Source organism: Argopecten irradians, chromosome 2, assembly GCF_041381155.1.
Source record: "Argopecten irradians isolate NY chromosome 2, Ai_NY, whole genome shotgun sequence".
Taxonomy (NCBI): domain Eukaryota; kingdom Metazoa; phylum Mollusca; class Bivalvia; order Pectinida; family Pectinidae; genus Argopecten; species Argopecten irradians.
This window is the reverse complement of record NC_091135.1, coordinates 56,303,029-56,320,132: the sequence shown is the minus strand read 5'-3', so window position 1 is coordinate 56,320,132 and position 17,104 is coordinate 56,303,029. Positions and strand designations below refer to the sequence as shown.

General features: G+C 34.8%; 1 protein-coding gene across 1 annotated transcript; it reads right to left on the bottom strand.

The window, feature by feature from the left end:
- Positions 1-3,112: 3,112 nt before the first annotated feature.
- LOC138317028 (uncharacterized) lies at positions 3,113-10,337 on the bottom strand. The gene is made up of 7 exons (XM_069258659.1): positions 10,227-10,337; positions 7,616-7,733; positions 6,811-7,005; positions 6,197-6,633; positions 5,939-6,032; positions 5,299-5,384; positions 3,113-3,577 (listed from the first exon to the last, which is right to left on the bottom strand). The coding sequence occupies exons 2-7, from the start codon at positions 7,716-7,718 to the stop codon at positions 3,548-3,550; spliced, it is 945 nt and encodes a 314-aa protein (XP_069114760.1). The 5' UTR covers positions 7,719-7,733; positions 10,227-10,337; the 3' UTR covers positions 3,113-3,547.
- Between the last annotated feature and the right edge of the window lie 6,767 nt (positions 10,338-17,104).

Here is a 17,104-nt window from a genome sequence, read left to right as displayed (position 1 = left end):
GTAGTAAGCTCCACAATGTAACTTACATAGTTTTTATCTGTCAATATGAGTGAGTTTGACGCTAAATCACAATCGATTGATTTCAATGACTCAACTTTCCACGTACACAACCTGCTGTACATGAATGGGCGTAAAGTTATTTTTCTAAGATTCTTGCCGTGGATTATACTTCACTATGCTCAAACAGATATTTGAATATTTAATACAATAGCTTTAAATGTATTATTTGTAGATATATTGTAATATGCATTTTAACCAGTTTTAGTTTGTTGGCGACCATTGCTCAATTTTCGCCCTTCGCATTTCATTTTTATTTGGCTGCATGTTAAATGTTTATTGATCAAGTTTTGACATCCGACATGGAATGTTTTCAAAACTCGTTTCAAATCCCTCCATTCCCTCTATAAACACTCCAACAGAGGATCAAGTCACAAAGTTGGTAGATAGCTGCAGAGATCACATAGTCTTTCATTCCCCTTCCACAGAAGTGTATTCTGAACCAAAGCACCATACACGTTCTTCATCGTTCTCTGATGTATTTATCAGTCATAGTATTAGGAGAAGATGTAAACTGAATATTGAAACAGATCCATGCTTTAATTACCTTTTTATTTTCCGGTTAATGTCCGAACTAAGATATTTCCATACTTCACCATTTACAGAGGATTTATACCATCTATAGAGACAGCAAATATATCTTTCAACATTTTCCCGTGAACTTACATTTCCTTGTTATGACTTATACCAGTAACAACAAAACCAAAAAGAAGTCGGCGTCTGTTCCCAAATGGTCTGACATTCAGTATCAAATTCTAGTAAACAGAAACCGATATACATTTGTACGATATCAATGTATGAATGAATAATTTTTATTTCCTCCATTACACACGAACATAAATTTTATTTGTAATTATCAATAATTAAACATTATATAACACAAATAAACAACATACAAATCACATGATTAACATAACAAGCTTACAGTAAGTGTTGCAAGCAACACACGTCCCCTGTTATCAATGACATCTTCTAATCTATTGAAGTTATTATCATTACTTAGTTAAGTTATCATTGTATGAAGTTTGAACGATATCCATATGTTTTCTCAAGTTATCGTCTGGAAACTAAAATTCGTGAAGCAATCTATTTTTAGTAACAGGGACCTTTGTAGTTGAATTTTTGGCATCAAAAGCAACCCATGCTGTATATAATATGTTATATGCTACCATTGACTTATGTTTGACCAAAAGCCGTCAATTCGTTTCCAAGTTATCACAATAAAAAAAACAAGCAGTGTTCTGAACAAGCAGATGTTCCGATATTGTAGTAGCTGTGTGGGGCGATGCCTTCCGACAGTTATATCTCTGCAACCAAACGCTATATACAATTATTATAAAGAGAGAAACCTAGTTCTCCATACGAGAGAAGCTGATTCGCTAAGATTCGTCTGATTCTGACATTAAATATCAGAACTAGTCATATTGTTTGTTTCAAGATTCTCACATGATCATAACATAGGCCGTTATAATATATACTTTGTACACCTCGTTAACATTAATGATATTAACTTCCAAAATTAATATTATTCCATAGTTTATATAACCTAATAGAGACATAGATAACTAACTGGGAACTTCTACCCTTTTCTATTCCCTGGGGCAAAAAGACACTTCTAAAACTAAACAACATTTTAATTTCCAACGTACTGATTTCACAAAAACACATGCTATAGGTTGGTACCTATAGGTTCTGTATGTTTGTCTGTTCCAGTGTTTGTGTCATCCCATAGAGACAATTGCCGCCTGTCATCTTCTTTTATAAATATTTCATTGTATAAATCAAACGAGAACATTACGTTATGGTTTAGTCAGTGACGAAAACAACATTAATGTATCGGAGTGAAAGAAAGGAAAGTATCTCTAATAGATCAGAATGGGATAAAAATATGAAAAGACAAAAGGTCCGTGGGCCTAATCGGTCACTTGAGTTCAAAGGCAGTATATAAACTATATCAAACATATAATATATATATATATATACCTATATATATTGAGTATTGGTTCAGCAATAAATGTCTCCTGCTGGGAAAGTGATTTTTCCCTTATATTTCTTGAATGAAGCCGAGAGAGATTTTAAGAAATAGAATACGCGTCTTTAACTTGACCAGGTAACCATGATAATTCATTTTAATTTTGTACAAGATATTTCAATTATCTTTCTAAAATTGGTGACAAGTTTTGAAAACAAACTGTGAGAGTGCTGATAATGTTTGATAATGACCTAATAACCCTTAAATACAGATTTAAACTTATACAAGATGTCATTATATACTTTGATCTAATGATTGATCTAATGGCCACACCCATCATGCCTCTTAAGTTCAGTCAATACAGTCTTAGCAGGTATTATACTGAATATCAAATTATTATCTCATACCGATAATTCCAATTAAGTATAATTCATACAATTGAACAAAGATGCTCAAATGTGTTTTCCCTATATAACCCATAGTCAACGTGACCCCTTCCCCGGAGAAAAAACGTGAGACCCGTGCACAGAAAATGAACTTAAGGCACTCTATTGTGAAAGGCATTATGCAACATTTTAAAAAGAACATTTTTGTGGTTTCAGTGAATTTCAACCCCTTTGGCCCCCACACCTCAGGCCTCTAGGGATACATATCATGTAATGAACAACTTTTCATTTGGTCATGGAAGGTTTCTGCAAAATTTCATTGAATTGTGGTCAACACTTTTTGAGAATAAGCCTATACTGTGAATTGTTTACGACGGACGATGGAATAGGAAAGCGTAACAGGACCACTTCTACAATAGGTTACACAGAGATGCTGATGGTCATATTTCAAGATAGATGTCAAATTATTGAGCACTGTCGTGGAATAACATTTCTTCATTATCCTTTACAGAGCCTTGTCTCAGAGCTTCTCTCAGATACGTCAACCCCATCAAGTAATAGAGCTTGTCTCAGGGCGCATCTTAATTAGTCTATTAATAGTACAGTCGTCAAGTTGCAAGGCAGAAAGTTAATGGAACGAACTTTCTGCCTTACAAAGCAATAAATAAAACTAAAGTCGTTCAGGTTTGGATGATAATGTAGCCAAGGTTTATTACTGTATCATCGTATTATGTAATGTTACATAATTATAGATAGATGATATAATCATGACACATAATTGCAAAATATTATTGCATAACATGTTTTTTATAAATATGATTACAGTAAGTGGAAGAACCACATGTAATAAACCAGGTAGTTCTCATGACGCATCTTAATTAGTCTGTAACTGTCTAAAGCTTCCATTCCGCCCACTGCCCAGGCACTATGTGAAAATAGTTTTCCGAAAACTCATTAAAAGCGCGTGTACCTGGAAACCATCGTCCATTTTCTGTCCACGTTTGATCCATAACCAGTTCTATCACTGGCCCCACCCGTCAGCACTATGATAACGCAAACTGTTCTCAATGCCGGAAACGGAAATGGACGTTAACGGCCAAGTATCACCACGGCAAGAAATCAGCACAGACACTCAGTTTCCAAAACAGTTGTGAAAAGCAAGCTGAAAAACAATAGTCCAAAGGGGTAACAAACAAGTTTTCTCACAAAAACGTTAATCAGCTCGGTCACTTATAACTAAGAATAGTATAACACGGTGAAGCCGTGTTAAACAAACGACAAAGACTGTGAAATACACACGTATAAACGTCAAAATGGCCAAAAAATTATAAATAATATATAGTCAATACGACAGAGCCAGAAAAGTAACGTAATCATACATAATTGAGATCAAAGCTATGTGTGTTTACAATCGTTCAATTCAATTGTTACAATCGTTCAATTCAATTGAAAGAAATTATGCAGCCATTTCTTTTGAAAACGCAACAGGAACGAAAGTCCTATCCGACGAATCACCTAGTTCGAGTTTTTTTTCAAAATGATTTTATTCCTATTCAAATAAGAGGGATGTCATTGCAGGCACTCACTGGAGGTCTCTCTTTCGTCTTTCTCTCGATCACTCTCATTGCGCAACATTCAATTGCTCCATTCATTCTGAAAGCTCATTCATACAAATATATATAAACTTTAACTTATCTTTGTTACGCATTTACAGGTGTAAATATGAGTTAATTATTGTAAGCCCGACAGAAATGTCCGCGAATAACACTTCGAAACAGCAAAAATCCATGATTTTCAGTTCTATAGCAAGTTCAGGAAAGAAAGAGGGAAGATGAAGGAATAATCTATCAAGGACCCATACTCATTTATCAGGTTTCTGCTGGGTAGTGAACGATCTGGAAGATTGGTATAGGAAATGTTACAGGATATCCATGGAGATAGTGAAAGGAACATTCCATTAGGCGAATGCCCAATAGTTGACGTAGATTTGTTGAAGAAATCGTAGGAAAAGGAGGATACCATCATGCTGGCAGAGGGTTGTTCCCAAAGAAACAAAATGAAAGGACATTGGACAGTTTAGAATGGTTTCCTCGTTGGGTAAAAAAAGGGCTAGATTTTCTTTGTGGCATTGATGAGGAGATTTACATCATACATAACGAGAAATTGGTACTAAGACACCAGTTCAGAATGGAGGGTACCCATGCTTCTCTGAATGTGTGAAGCATGCCAGTGTACTAAGCTCTTTAGAGAGGCCAACCGAGAGACTGACATTAGTGTAGCTAGACCTTGCGAAAACTTATACTGTTCCCTGGGAGTAGCGATATGAGCATGGCAATGAGAAGAGAGTCAAGTATATGCAACCCTCATGGAACAGTACAAAGCGTGAGGGTGGCGCACTTGGTTGTTCCCGGTGGAAGTAGTTGAAACGTCTACTGACTGATGGACCCAGGAGATGATGTCGATGGATAAGTAGTAATCTGATCATATTTAAGAACATCCATGCTATTGTTTTTGAGGTAAATATTTGACATATCGAAATCCACATTTTTAGCATGTTTAATCGAGCCTAATATGTATACCGGTATGATATATTACAAAAGTAAGCATAAAAATAATATCTTTACTTTCCTGTGACTGTCGATATCAAGCACGATATTACAGTGTTTAGCCAAGGACTATACTTGCGTCATTTCCTGTTTAGGTCTGTAGCACTGTCAAACACTTTCATTTTATCTCGATGTCGATGGTTTACTCGTTATTCCAATAACGTGCGATATGGGGTGTGGGGGTCAAGATACGTAAATATGGCTGCACAAATCCTTTAATTATAGTGTATCGAGTTGAGTTTTCTAACCGAGGAAGTAGAATAATGTATTTACTTACAACGTCAATGTAACCGACAAAGCCAGCAGCTGTTGGTGAGTCCTTCCCGATCTCCATAGGACATGGGGATGACTTTATCGTGGAGGCTACAAAGGACGGAAAATAACAGTTACGGTGATTCGGGATGAGGGGGCGTAGATATTATAGCTTAAGCTATAAAGGATAATTGAATGCAGTAGCTACTGCAAGTGAGCTTTGTATGTGATGATCTTGCTCACTTTTCAGTGGTAATCTGGAGGACGACCTTTCATCGTGAGTAGAAATTCGCAACTGTCATTAGAATTAAAACAAATTGAGCACAATTTATATAATGAAAAAAATATTTTGAAAAAATGATCGCTGGTTCATCATTAGATACAAATCAGCATATAGACAGTAAAATATGGACAGCAAATCATTCTCTGCCTCATTGTACATGTACATAAGGTCTATTCGTTAACTAACAGTTATGTAATGAAAATGCTTAGTAGCAAAAAGTAGTTACCGATATGTTATTTTCAGCTAGAAATGCAGGCCGTATCAAACTGTTAATTTTGTATTTCATTCAATCAACTTTCCGAGGGTCGTTTAACTATCTCAGAGTGAAATATTTATTAGATTATACCCTAATGCCAATAGCATAAGAAATAGGTTGTTTTACCTCCAATATAACCCCTACTTTCCCTGTTGCCGATAACCAGGCGGATTTGTCCCCGGAAGGCCTCTAGCTGCACTACTATCCAGTCGTCCAGCCTCTGTAATGAGATGAAATATAGACGGGCAATCAAAACAAGAGATCTTAAAAAAAATGATAGGGCGTCTGGCTTAAACACAAAAGTAGGCAATTTTGCAGATATTTATAGATAATATTACAATATTGTATCAGGGAGGAAAGGTGTAGGACTAAGATGATACGAACAACGTCTGACAAGGCGAGATTGATGGTGGCTCGGTTCCTCAGAGTGACGTCAGCGTGGACCTCCCGTTTGATGGGGTTGATACTGATTCTATATTTAGACGTGTAGTTCCCACAGGGCCCGTCCCCTAATAAGTTGTAGAAGTAGTCCTGATATGTGTAGTCCTCTCGAAGCTTGATTCGAAGCATGAACTTGAATCGGTTGGCAAAGGTGATGTAGCTCATCGTCCAAATCGTCAAGAATCCGTCCCTCCCTAGCAACAATGACGAGCCGCCGACGCTGCCCGGAAGTCTGACGAACCGGGCGGAGTTTGTGGCGAGAGACGGCACGGACCGGTCATCCGACAATGTTGTTCTGCTGTAAATAAATCGGAAGGAAGGCCCGCAGAAGTCGTCGTCTTGACTGTCATCTTTGATGGAAACTGGTATTCCCGTGTTATCTTAAAGACGAAATGAATCACTGTTTGGTGGGTGTTTCTTTATTCAAAATCAAATTAATTTATTATCTAAATTACATTTAACACAATACGTTTTCATTTTGAGTCTCATTTCTTGATTTTATTTATTATAGAAGAAGAAGAAGAATCTAATCAACAACAAGCGTATAACTACAGTACCTATATTTCCGTCTGGATTCACAGTGAGAGTTGTCGTAGGTATGGTCGGTATAACTACGGAATTCGGAATCGCCTCGACACAGTCACATGCAATTGTGGAAAACTGCAAACCGGAAGTGCATCGCTTCAACAGGAAAAATCCCTGGACCTGTTCTATATATAATTCGGGAACGGGGACTGCTTCCTTGACACAAGCTGTGGTAAAATAAGATTTACGTATTGATTATTGTCAACTTCTTGGTTAGTACACACACGGGTAAGTATTGAAACAATGTTGGTTGCTTTAATGTTCGTTAACATTATTCCGATACTACTATATTGAAAACATCTTTTTGTTATAACAGCAGGGTTTTTTTCAAACACACACTCCCCACCCCGACCCCCTCCAAAATTATCAGCCAAATATATATAGAAAATGCATGATCAGTGTCTTGAAATATGTATAAGCTGTATCTTGACAAGGGTTAAAAAAGACAAAATTTCTGTCACGAGTCAAAATGCAATGTATATATTCAAGACACCGATCATGCGTTCTTTTTATCCAGCAACATAACATAAAATGCCTGATTTTTTTTTTTATAAATAGCAGTGTTTCTTTTATTAACATATTCGTATTACAATGTTCAACAAACATATATATCCGACTTCAAACAATGGATCAACCAATTGCAATACGAGGTCGATGGTATCGACGCACGTGCTAAAATACAGATACAGCTATTTTTCCGTCAGTGCCAAATACGGCACAAATATATGTGATAGGTGTAATGCTGGTTGCAGGATAAATAAATACACACAACCTTACCGTGGGCTTGTCGAGGTACCCAGCTCCTCACCACAGTCACAGCTCCAGCTGTCCCCCTTAGAATCAGCAGCAGGACCAACAGAAGTGCCTGGAAAATCGTCATCGAGCCGAGAAAAACCTAAAAAACCAAAATGGCGGATAGTTTATTCTGATTACTGGCGGTATAGTAAACCATTATGAAGTTAAACTTTAATAAAGCAATATGCAATTAATGGCGTGTTTGAAACTGTATGCTTTAATGTTTTAGTATTCAATATACAAGTATTCTTAAAGATTGTATTCTTACCGCCGACAGAGCATAAACGATACTCATCATTTTAACAATAAGTGGTGTTTAATCGTATATATATATATATTTGTCAAATTAACACAAAAATACAAATAAAAATAATTTATTTTGCTTTTGGTTCATGCGCAATCAGTACTTTATTCCATGTAGGACATAGTGGCACAGACTTCGGAATGCAATTAATTATTTTTAATATTTTTATTTTGAAGCTCAAACTTTTCTATAGTGGTAATGGTGTAAAGTAAGTTACTTTTCTAATTGAAGAAAAGTTACTTTATCGTCTGCTTCTGTTTTTGGCAGAGAAAAATTTCCATTTTTCAGCGGTGGAGCATCATCAAACAGACTAACATCCTAATTTTCAGTCATCAACACCAACGGAACGAAACAATGTTAACATAAATAAATGCAATAAGATAAAGGACTGTGCCCAAAAACAATCATTTTTTAACTGAGTGTTAAGAAAGTATACCTTGTTGTATTTGAAATACCCCGGTATTTCATATATTCAATTAGAATGGTGTTTTTTCTATTTGTTTCCAGCTTTAGTAGTTGTTGTAACCATACGAAATGTGCATAAATTAAGCGATTTTGAAAATGTTGTCATTTTCGGCCTAATGTTTATGAAGAATATGTAGGCACTTAAGATGTTTCTTCAAGATTGTGTTCTATGATTTCTAGATGAAAAAAAACAAACTTTCCAATTTGCTTAATTTATGCATGTTTCGGATGGCTACCATGACAGCTATAGCTGATATGATACAAAACTACCGTGCCATCTATTTCAGGGATGTCCTCGATATTTGAAATTCCACAATTGAACAGGTTAGAATATTACATATTTGGGCGCCAAAAAAGACACCTACTTATTCTCACAGTATAACATTATAAGTAGCATTCTTCAGTTCTGCATCATGATGATGGTTGTTTCTATACTTCAAATTGTTGGTTTGGCTAGCTTTTGTAAAGTTCATAGTGAAAAATACTATCGATAGATAACGTCAAATTAGGGCGTCATTGGTCATATATGGTCTTAATCTGAGATACTCGCCGAACTCTGCAGTTAAAGAAAGAAAGAAAAGAAGAAGAAATTACACCATTTGCATAAATATTCTGTTTCATAGTTGTTAGATACCGTTTGAAGGTCGGTGTTTTCTCTACAAGTACACCAGCTTTCATTACAATCAAACTTCCTTTTATGACTCTGACTGACAAACTTATTGGATGTAAACAATCTACGAAAACAAGTCATGTAAAACAATGTTAAAAGATGAACAACAAATATCACTGTTAAGGTTCTATTGTGGACATGTCCAGCCAACCAACGGATCATATAGTACATATAATGTGTAATGTTAAAGGCGACAAACAAGATGATAACACACTTGACCAATCATTGCCCCCAACACTACTAATATTGTTTTATATTAGCATGCATGATGGACACGATCAATAACCGCTGTCCTTGCGCTGCTGTAGTATTTGACCGTGTGGGCAGTAGATCTGTTACATATACTGGTAACGAAAACTTTGTCAACTTTACGACGCTAAAACAAAACTCTTAAAAAGTACACTACTCCTCCACAATATCCATAAGTCTTCACCTTGTCATGTAGAATATCAGTTGTTCCATTTTTACTTATCAAACTATTTTTAAATTCATATTATTCCGTTTTGTTTCGTTCGTTTTTGTTTTCCTCTAAGGTCATGTCTCATAAAAGATAACACGACTCAGTTATCTCTATTTAATTACATTTTTAAAAAATGTATATAGCATTAAAGGTATATCAATTTAGTGTCTCTATGATAGATATACATGCTACAATGACATATACACAAGTTGTTTAACAAAAGTTAAAAGCAATGTCTTCAATTTTAGACATCCATTCCGCTATCCAAGTATTACCCATCCTCCGCTCTGTCGTGGGGTATAAAAACACTGTCACACGGACTCTAACTAATTCCTATGTCTGATCTGTTAGTCCTCTTGATAAATGAATTAAATACCTTGACGGATATTATTAATACCAGTAGTTGTGTGTGTGTGGGGGGGGGGGGGGGAGTCAAGAAATGAGTTATAAAAATATCAACAGCCGTCGTAAATGGTTATAATTGTAAGCAAACAGGTTGTTAGTGCATTGATATTCTTGCATTTTCTCAAAAAGTAACAGAATTAGCAACTATCATTTTGCACCAATTTTCACGTACACAGTTTATCACAAATAATTAATGACTTGTGCTACAATCAGCGAAAGGACATTGTTAGACGATAAAACAATTATAACTTTTAACAAAAATAAACTAGAAAATAAATCGGATACTTACCCTACCGATCTTATAGGTAATGAGATCCTACTAATAATGTACAGCATGAACTGGTAAAATATCCATCACCTAAAACTGAAATGAAGGCGTGGACGAGGTACAGAGCCGACATAGACCTGATGATATATAGTATGTTTAGATGACAACACGCACACAAACATATCTTTGTTTGATATATCAGCTGTTTTATTGCTTGTTTGGTCGACGTTTCATCGTTTGTAGTTGATTATACATTATCCAGTGGGCGTGACCAGTCGTGACCATGAAATTTATAGCAAAAAACACGATACTGGACATATAAAAGAACAATCACCGTCTTTGTAATTATGTTTCCTTTGAAAATACTACATGGTATTACAGCGATATAATATAACAAAAATCATAATTCTTTAAAAACCTACCAACGAAATATCTCGTAATATAGTTATTGTGTATTAGAAAAGTTGCGCGTTTTAGTTGCCCCACCGGGGCCTCAAATAATTGCTTCCTTAATTGACAGACGTAACGGCAGTTAATGGTCATGATAATAGATTACGGCGGTATGTACATATGTATAACATTGAGGCCACTACGGTCAAGGTCACAGGTAATGGTCAAACGGGGACACGACACCGACAGTACAAAATCAGTTCTTTCCAAAATAATGTACAGTTTTGAAAAAGACGCGCTCGAAACTCGTTGTTTATAGGGTTTTTAATTATACAACAGATGCTTGATTTTTTTCCCGAATTAGTATGACATAAAGTCGCCGCATCTGAATATGTAATTTCGAAGTATATTTTATTTCAATACATCAAAAAAAGATTAAAAACTGAAAACATACTGCGAATTTCTTTTGGGAGGAGCTACCAAATTTCAACATTTGTTCGGCAAGTGTGTGTGATATTACTCTGAAAACGACTAATAAACGTATCTTTGGATTTGAATCCTTGTTAAGGGAAGAGCCAGGACGTCACTAACATTAATGAAGATTTAATCAAGCAAGAATACTAAATGGATAACGATCTAGAGAATTCCCGGCCTTCAATTAAAATAAACCCATAGCATGTACGAAATTACTCATGTGTAATAATTATTATTTCAATTGTTTAACGTTTGGTTTATATTAAAATAATATTTAAATAAATATTACAAAAAAATTTAAGTATTAATAAAGCTGTAGGTATTGATACCATAAGTCACCACATGTTAAAAAATACAGCACTATCATCAGCTCTTCTTCTATCTCTTATCTTTAGATCTTCTTTGGAAACTGGTATCTTTTCCAAACAATGGAAAAAAGCATTAGTAATGCCTTTATTCAAAAAGGGAGATAAGCACGAAGTTTCAAATTATAGACCTATTTCACTATTAAGCACCGTTGGAAAAGTTTTTGAAAGATTGGTAGTGAAATATTTACATAACTATTTATTAGATCATTCCTTAATTTATAAATATCAGTCAGGTTTCCAGCCAGGTCATTCGACAGTTCATCAAATTATTGAATTATATCACACCTTATGCGAAAACATAGAACAAAAACGTCCTTCATGTTTAGTTTTCTGTGATATTTCAAAGGCGTTCGACCGTGTATGGCACATGGGATTGGAAGTGAAACTAGCAAATTACGGCATTTCCGGAAAATTGTTAGAGTGGTTTAAGAATTATATTAGTAATAGACAACAGGAAGTTTTTGTGGGAAATACGAAGTCTTTAGATAAACCAACCAATGCCGGAGTTCCTCAAGGATCTGTATTAGGCCCTCTTTTATTCATTATATATATTAATGACATAGCTGTAAATTATTCGCCGATGATACCTCCTTATTATACTCTGATGCATCTCCTCAAACAATTGAAACAAAAATAAATAATGATTTAGATAAAATTAAACACTGGGCTAATAAGTGGCTAGTAAATTTCAATCCTTCTAAAACAGAGGCATTACTTATTTCCAACTCTCAACTTGAACATCCAATAGAAGTTAAGTTTAATAATGTAAATGTAGACTTTGTAGAAAAGCATAAGCACCTGGGAGTGGTAATAAGCGAAAATTGTAAATGGAATAAACATATCGAAAATATTTGTAAAAATGTGTCAAAACAGGTAAGTGTTCTACGAAAACTTAAGTATTTGTTAAACAGACGAACTTTAGACAAAATTTACAGAGCATATATATTCTTTCATTACTAGAATACTGTTGTGAAGCTTGGGACGGATGTACTCTCGGTGACGCAAACAATTTAGAATCAAAGTACTGAAAGTACTAAATGGCTCGGTCTCGATGATAGGAGGAATATATTTCTAAGGTCAATACTACTGTAGTTTTGTACAATAAGAAATAAATTTGGCTGGTGTTCCTTCCAGTTTGGACTTTTGAGGATTCCTTGGACACCAAGGTGTAAAATAAGAGACACATACTAAAATCTTGGAAGCCCATTCTAATATTTCCTATGATGTTATATGTCAAATGATTTTTAACACCTTTAGCATTTTCCTTGTTAATTTGATGTTAATGAAAATATCCATTCTTAATGACTATTGTCATCAAGTTCCTGGGACCACAGTATCAGTTAACAAGTATTGTTTTGCAGCAGAGAAAGACAAGAGGCATACTTTTCTATGCCAAAATGTCTTAAATATAGAATATGTTTGTCCTCTACAAGACTTATCAATATCACCATGTGATTTTTTAATAAATTGGTCAATTGGTCTACTTTTAACAAGTTTTGTAATTATTCTTTTGTAAAACAGCAAGTTGATTGATATACATTGTATCCGAACTTCAATTCAAACTGGATAACTTGTTAGCTCACCATAGACCATGAAATTGTTTGTACACTTTCTTAACTTCAGGATTGTTTAACAAAATTACAAATGAATTTTTCTACAACATTTTTTATTTTCAAATCCCCATACCTCTGATGAGTATTATAAAACAGTTATATATCAGTTTAAGATGAACAGGAAGAGATACATTCCTTTATTTTTTATAAATAGCAAACACCGATTTAACTGTTTGTTCAGCAGGTTTTTTCCTTTCTTTAAAAACGCTACCATTAACATTATTTTCTGTACCTAGATATGTAAACAATTCTTATAAATCTAATTCTGTATTCCATAACATGAACTGGTGTTGTTGTACCGATTTACGTCTTGAGAGTATCACAATTTTTATCTTTCTGATATTAAGTTCTAATTTCCATGTTATGCAATATTGTTAAAATTCATGTAACATTTCTTGTAGACCATCAGATATTTCTGATATCATAACAGTGTTATTGACAAATAATATGATAAAAAGTTTGGGATACATTCCAATATCATATACCGTAAAAACTGGTATAATTTGCGCAGGTACTTTTTAGGGCTGAAAATGCTTAAAAAATCTACTATCAGTATATTTTGCGCATCAAAAAAATGGGGAAATACAATGTCCAGGGAGTCCCAAAACCGATGTATGAAGGTGACAATTTCAATGCAAAATATTTCCTATAAATGTTTGACAACTTGCACAAAAAGTGTTGTATTTAGAAGAAATAACATATGAAAACCGCATTGTGTTTGTTTTCTTTTATTGGCCACCGTAACCTGAAACTCAAATATCTAGCAGATGTCCAAAACATCGGCTGTCTGGTCCGCCGTACTCCGTGCACATGTCAATGTTTTGAGATATTACACATGAATAGTAATCAGGAATATTTGAAAAGAGTAGAATATATTTACTTAAATTGGCACAATAAGTAATTAGTGTGTTTGAGATAATTAACAATCAACAGCAATCAGCTAGCGGATACGTAGTTTAGCTTGCAACAATCACAGTGTGCATAATTTGTCAAGATTTGTAAGACAAAATATTCTTTTCCACCAAGTCAGATTCTAAGTCATAAAGGTAGATTGAAAATAGGAAGGGAGATAAAATAACCAGATAAATATTTGTAGCGGGATCAGACTAGGTTGATTATCGGTGATCAGGTAGCTCAGTCGGAAAAGCTACATTTTCTTCTCTCCTGTTACAGAATTGGCACCCAACTAAATAACCAACGGTCGTGGTGTTTGAAAGTGTCTCGTATGTATTCAAAAAAGGAGGGATGAGTGTAGCGGGACTGGACTGGGTCGATTATCGATGACCAGGTAGTTCAGTCGGTAGAGCACTCAGCTAGTGTTTGGAGAGTCTCGGGATCGAATCCCGATCTTGCCGCTACATTTTCTCCTCTCCTGTTACGTATGGTACCATACTGTGCATGTAGATAGTCAAGGTAAATCATCAATGTTCGCTGATCTTGCAGAATTGCCTTACAGTGTTATAATGAATGCAGTAAATGTATGTCTCATTGGTGTGATTGATTTAAAGGCAGTTCATGTAGTCCGCTAAACCTGCCTATATTATTAGGCTTTTTTTTCAGAGTGATCAGGGAACATTGATAGTCAAGGCGGGGAAAACATAAGACGACCTGTGTTATACAAATTAATGTTTAATTGATTTTCATTAAATTGTCTCGAAGGTGATGATTAGTGTGTTATGAACGGTAAGCTTAATATGTTTTTGACAAAAAATATAAACGGCTAATGTCATATTGCGTTTTAAATTTAAATAATCTTTTATTTATTCATTTCATTTCAAGCATGTACATGTCATAGAATATAAACAAATATCAGGTATATGCTTAAATCATATTACAGTTAAATTCACGATAAGGAATTTGAAAATGATGATAGTAATTATTTTCGGATTGAAAATGATGACAATATTAAGCTTCCACAGTTGAAAATTACTTCTTTTTGTTCACACAATTCTTCTCCTAGACTGTTTCCAGTTGAAATGATACATGCATGCTGACATTCTGTAAAACATAAGGAAACAATAAATGTATTAACAGAGTAATTACGGAAAAGGCTAATATCATATAATTAAACATTTTAATCATAAATAGCAATACCAGCATAGAGGAAATATTATTGAAGTTTAATTCCCGCTGTTCTTCAGTCCTCCTGTTCTTACATGTAAGAGTTTTGTCCTTCATAAATTGATTGTAATATAGCAGTTGTTATATAATGTGCACAAAGTAGTATAAATATACACACGTATGCATGGGTACAGTTACATGTATACAGAAAATGATGGTGCTGATCATGAAAAGCGTAAAGTCTATTTTGTTGAGTAAAAAGTTAAAAAAACTAACATTGTTCACACCCTAAGATGTAATCGCACTAAAAACAGTGATCATGTGGGCTTTTGCGCGATTGCATTTGTAAGACTGCCAGGTGGTAGAGATTAATTCCGCTCGAGTGATCACACAATGCAAGTGAGAGTCGGGAATATGTTTATGTAAGTTTTAATTGCTAATCTGATGCTTGTTGGTAAAATATAACTCAGGATAATTGCTAAACAATTAACAGTTTTCTTTACATTTGTTACAGATTGAAACAGCTTTTTAAGTACCGTTATACGGAAGAATTATGAAAAAGAAATCGGCATTTTCGTCGATCTAGTAGTCCACAAAATATCACTTCGAGTTATATGAACATTCCATATATGATTTATGTCATTCAGCCAAAAATTTACTTCGTATTACCTAGTTTAAAGAATATGCTGTATGTATATGATCAGAACGTCAAGCTCCTGTGGTGAAAATGACTAAAATGTTTTAAAAGTATGGTTTAGTTGTAATCTCTGAACGTGCTTTAGTATATAGATATAATCTGATATTTATACATGTGCTTATAAAATTATCGATAATTATGGATGTGGTAAATGTTCATACCTTATTAACTGCCGTTAGTTTTAAGACTACGCCACCTTGGACATTTAAAAAATGTTCACCGTCTATTACGTGCTATTTTATCAGTAGACCAATGCAAGTTTGTCCAAAATTTTGTTAGAGTTGTCTTTCTTCCATTGTAGTTTTACGTCCATGTCATCCTGAACTCATCGGGTATTATCGGGAGAATTTATTCGACGAGGTGTTCCGGATGAAGGCCATGTGCCATAACACAGCCGTGATAAATGCATCTCCATTTCGCCATGAAATGTATTTAATTGCTCTGAGACAAATTTTATTCAAATTACAAAATTCATTATGGTATCAATTTTGATGTTCGAGGTGAAATATTGATTTCATTTTTTTCCGTTGCGGGATAACTGTCACTAATAGGGAGTAAACGTCTGGGGGGAACCAGCTTCGGAGCGAAGCATTTTTGAGACGAAACGTCTTCATTCATTGTAAACACCAATTTGGAGACGAAAAGTCTAGATACTTTGTAAACAATTCAGGTGAAAATTTTCAAACAGAAGATCTTTTGGATAGTGTATATAGTAAGGATATGAAAGCCGTAATATACTATTCCTATTTCAACGTTACAGATACGCTTATTTCAGTAACTTTCATATTCAAAATTTGCTATTTAAAATTCCCGGTAAAATCTAAGTTGTTGAATACACTGCCGCTAGGAACGCTAGTATCTGCGAGCAATTTCTAAGCCAATCATATTGTGGAAATTGACTGTAAGAGAATTTTGCAACCACGATCACAATGGCGAGGTGACCCTCGCCAAAAACTACAGTCAGAGTCTATTCGTATAATAACTGGTTTACCATCGTATGCAAGTAGGGTTTCATTATACTCAGAAAGTGGACTCGAACCATTAGCAAATAGTAGAAAGAAGAGAAAACTACAGTTTTTTTTTCAAAATTCAAGCTAACCTCACGCCAAATTATCTTTCAGCTTTACTACCTCCTTTAGTGTCACAAAATTTAGAATATTACCTCCGTAATGCTAGCAATTACTCCTTACCTAACTTCAGGCTTCATCTTACTAACAGTTCTTTTTGCCCCCCTCTACTATCCGACTTTGGAACAATTTAGACCCTGTTATAAGACAGAGTATGACAGCCCCAGCT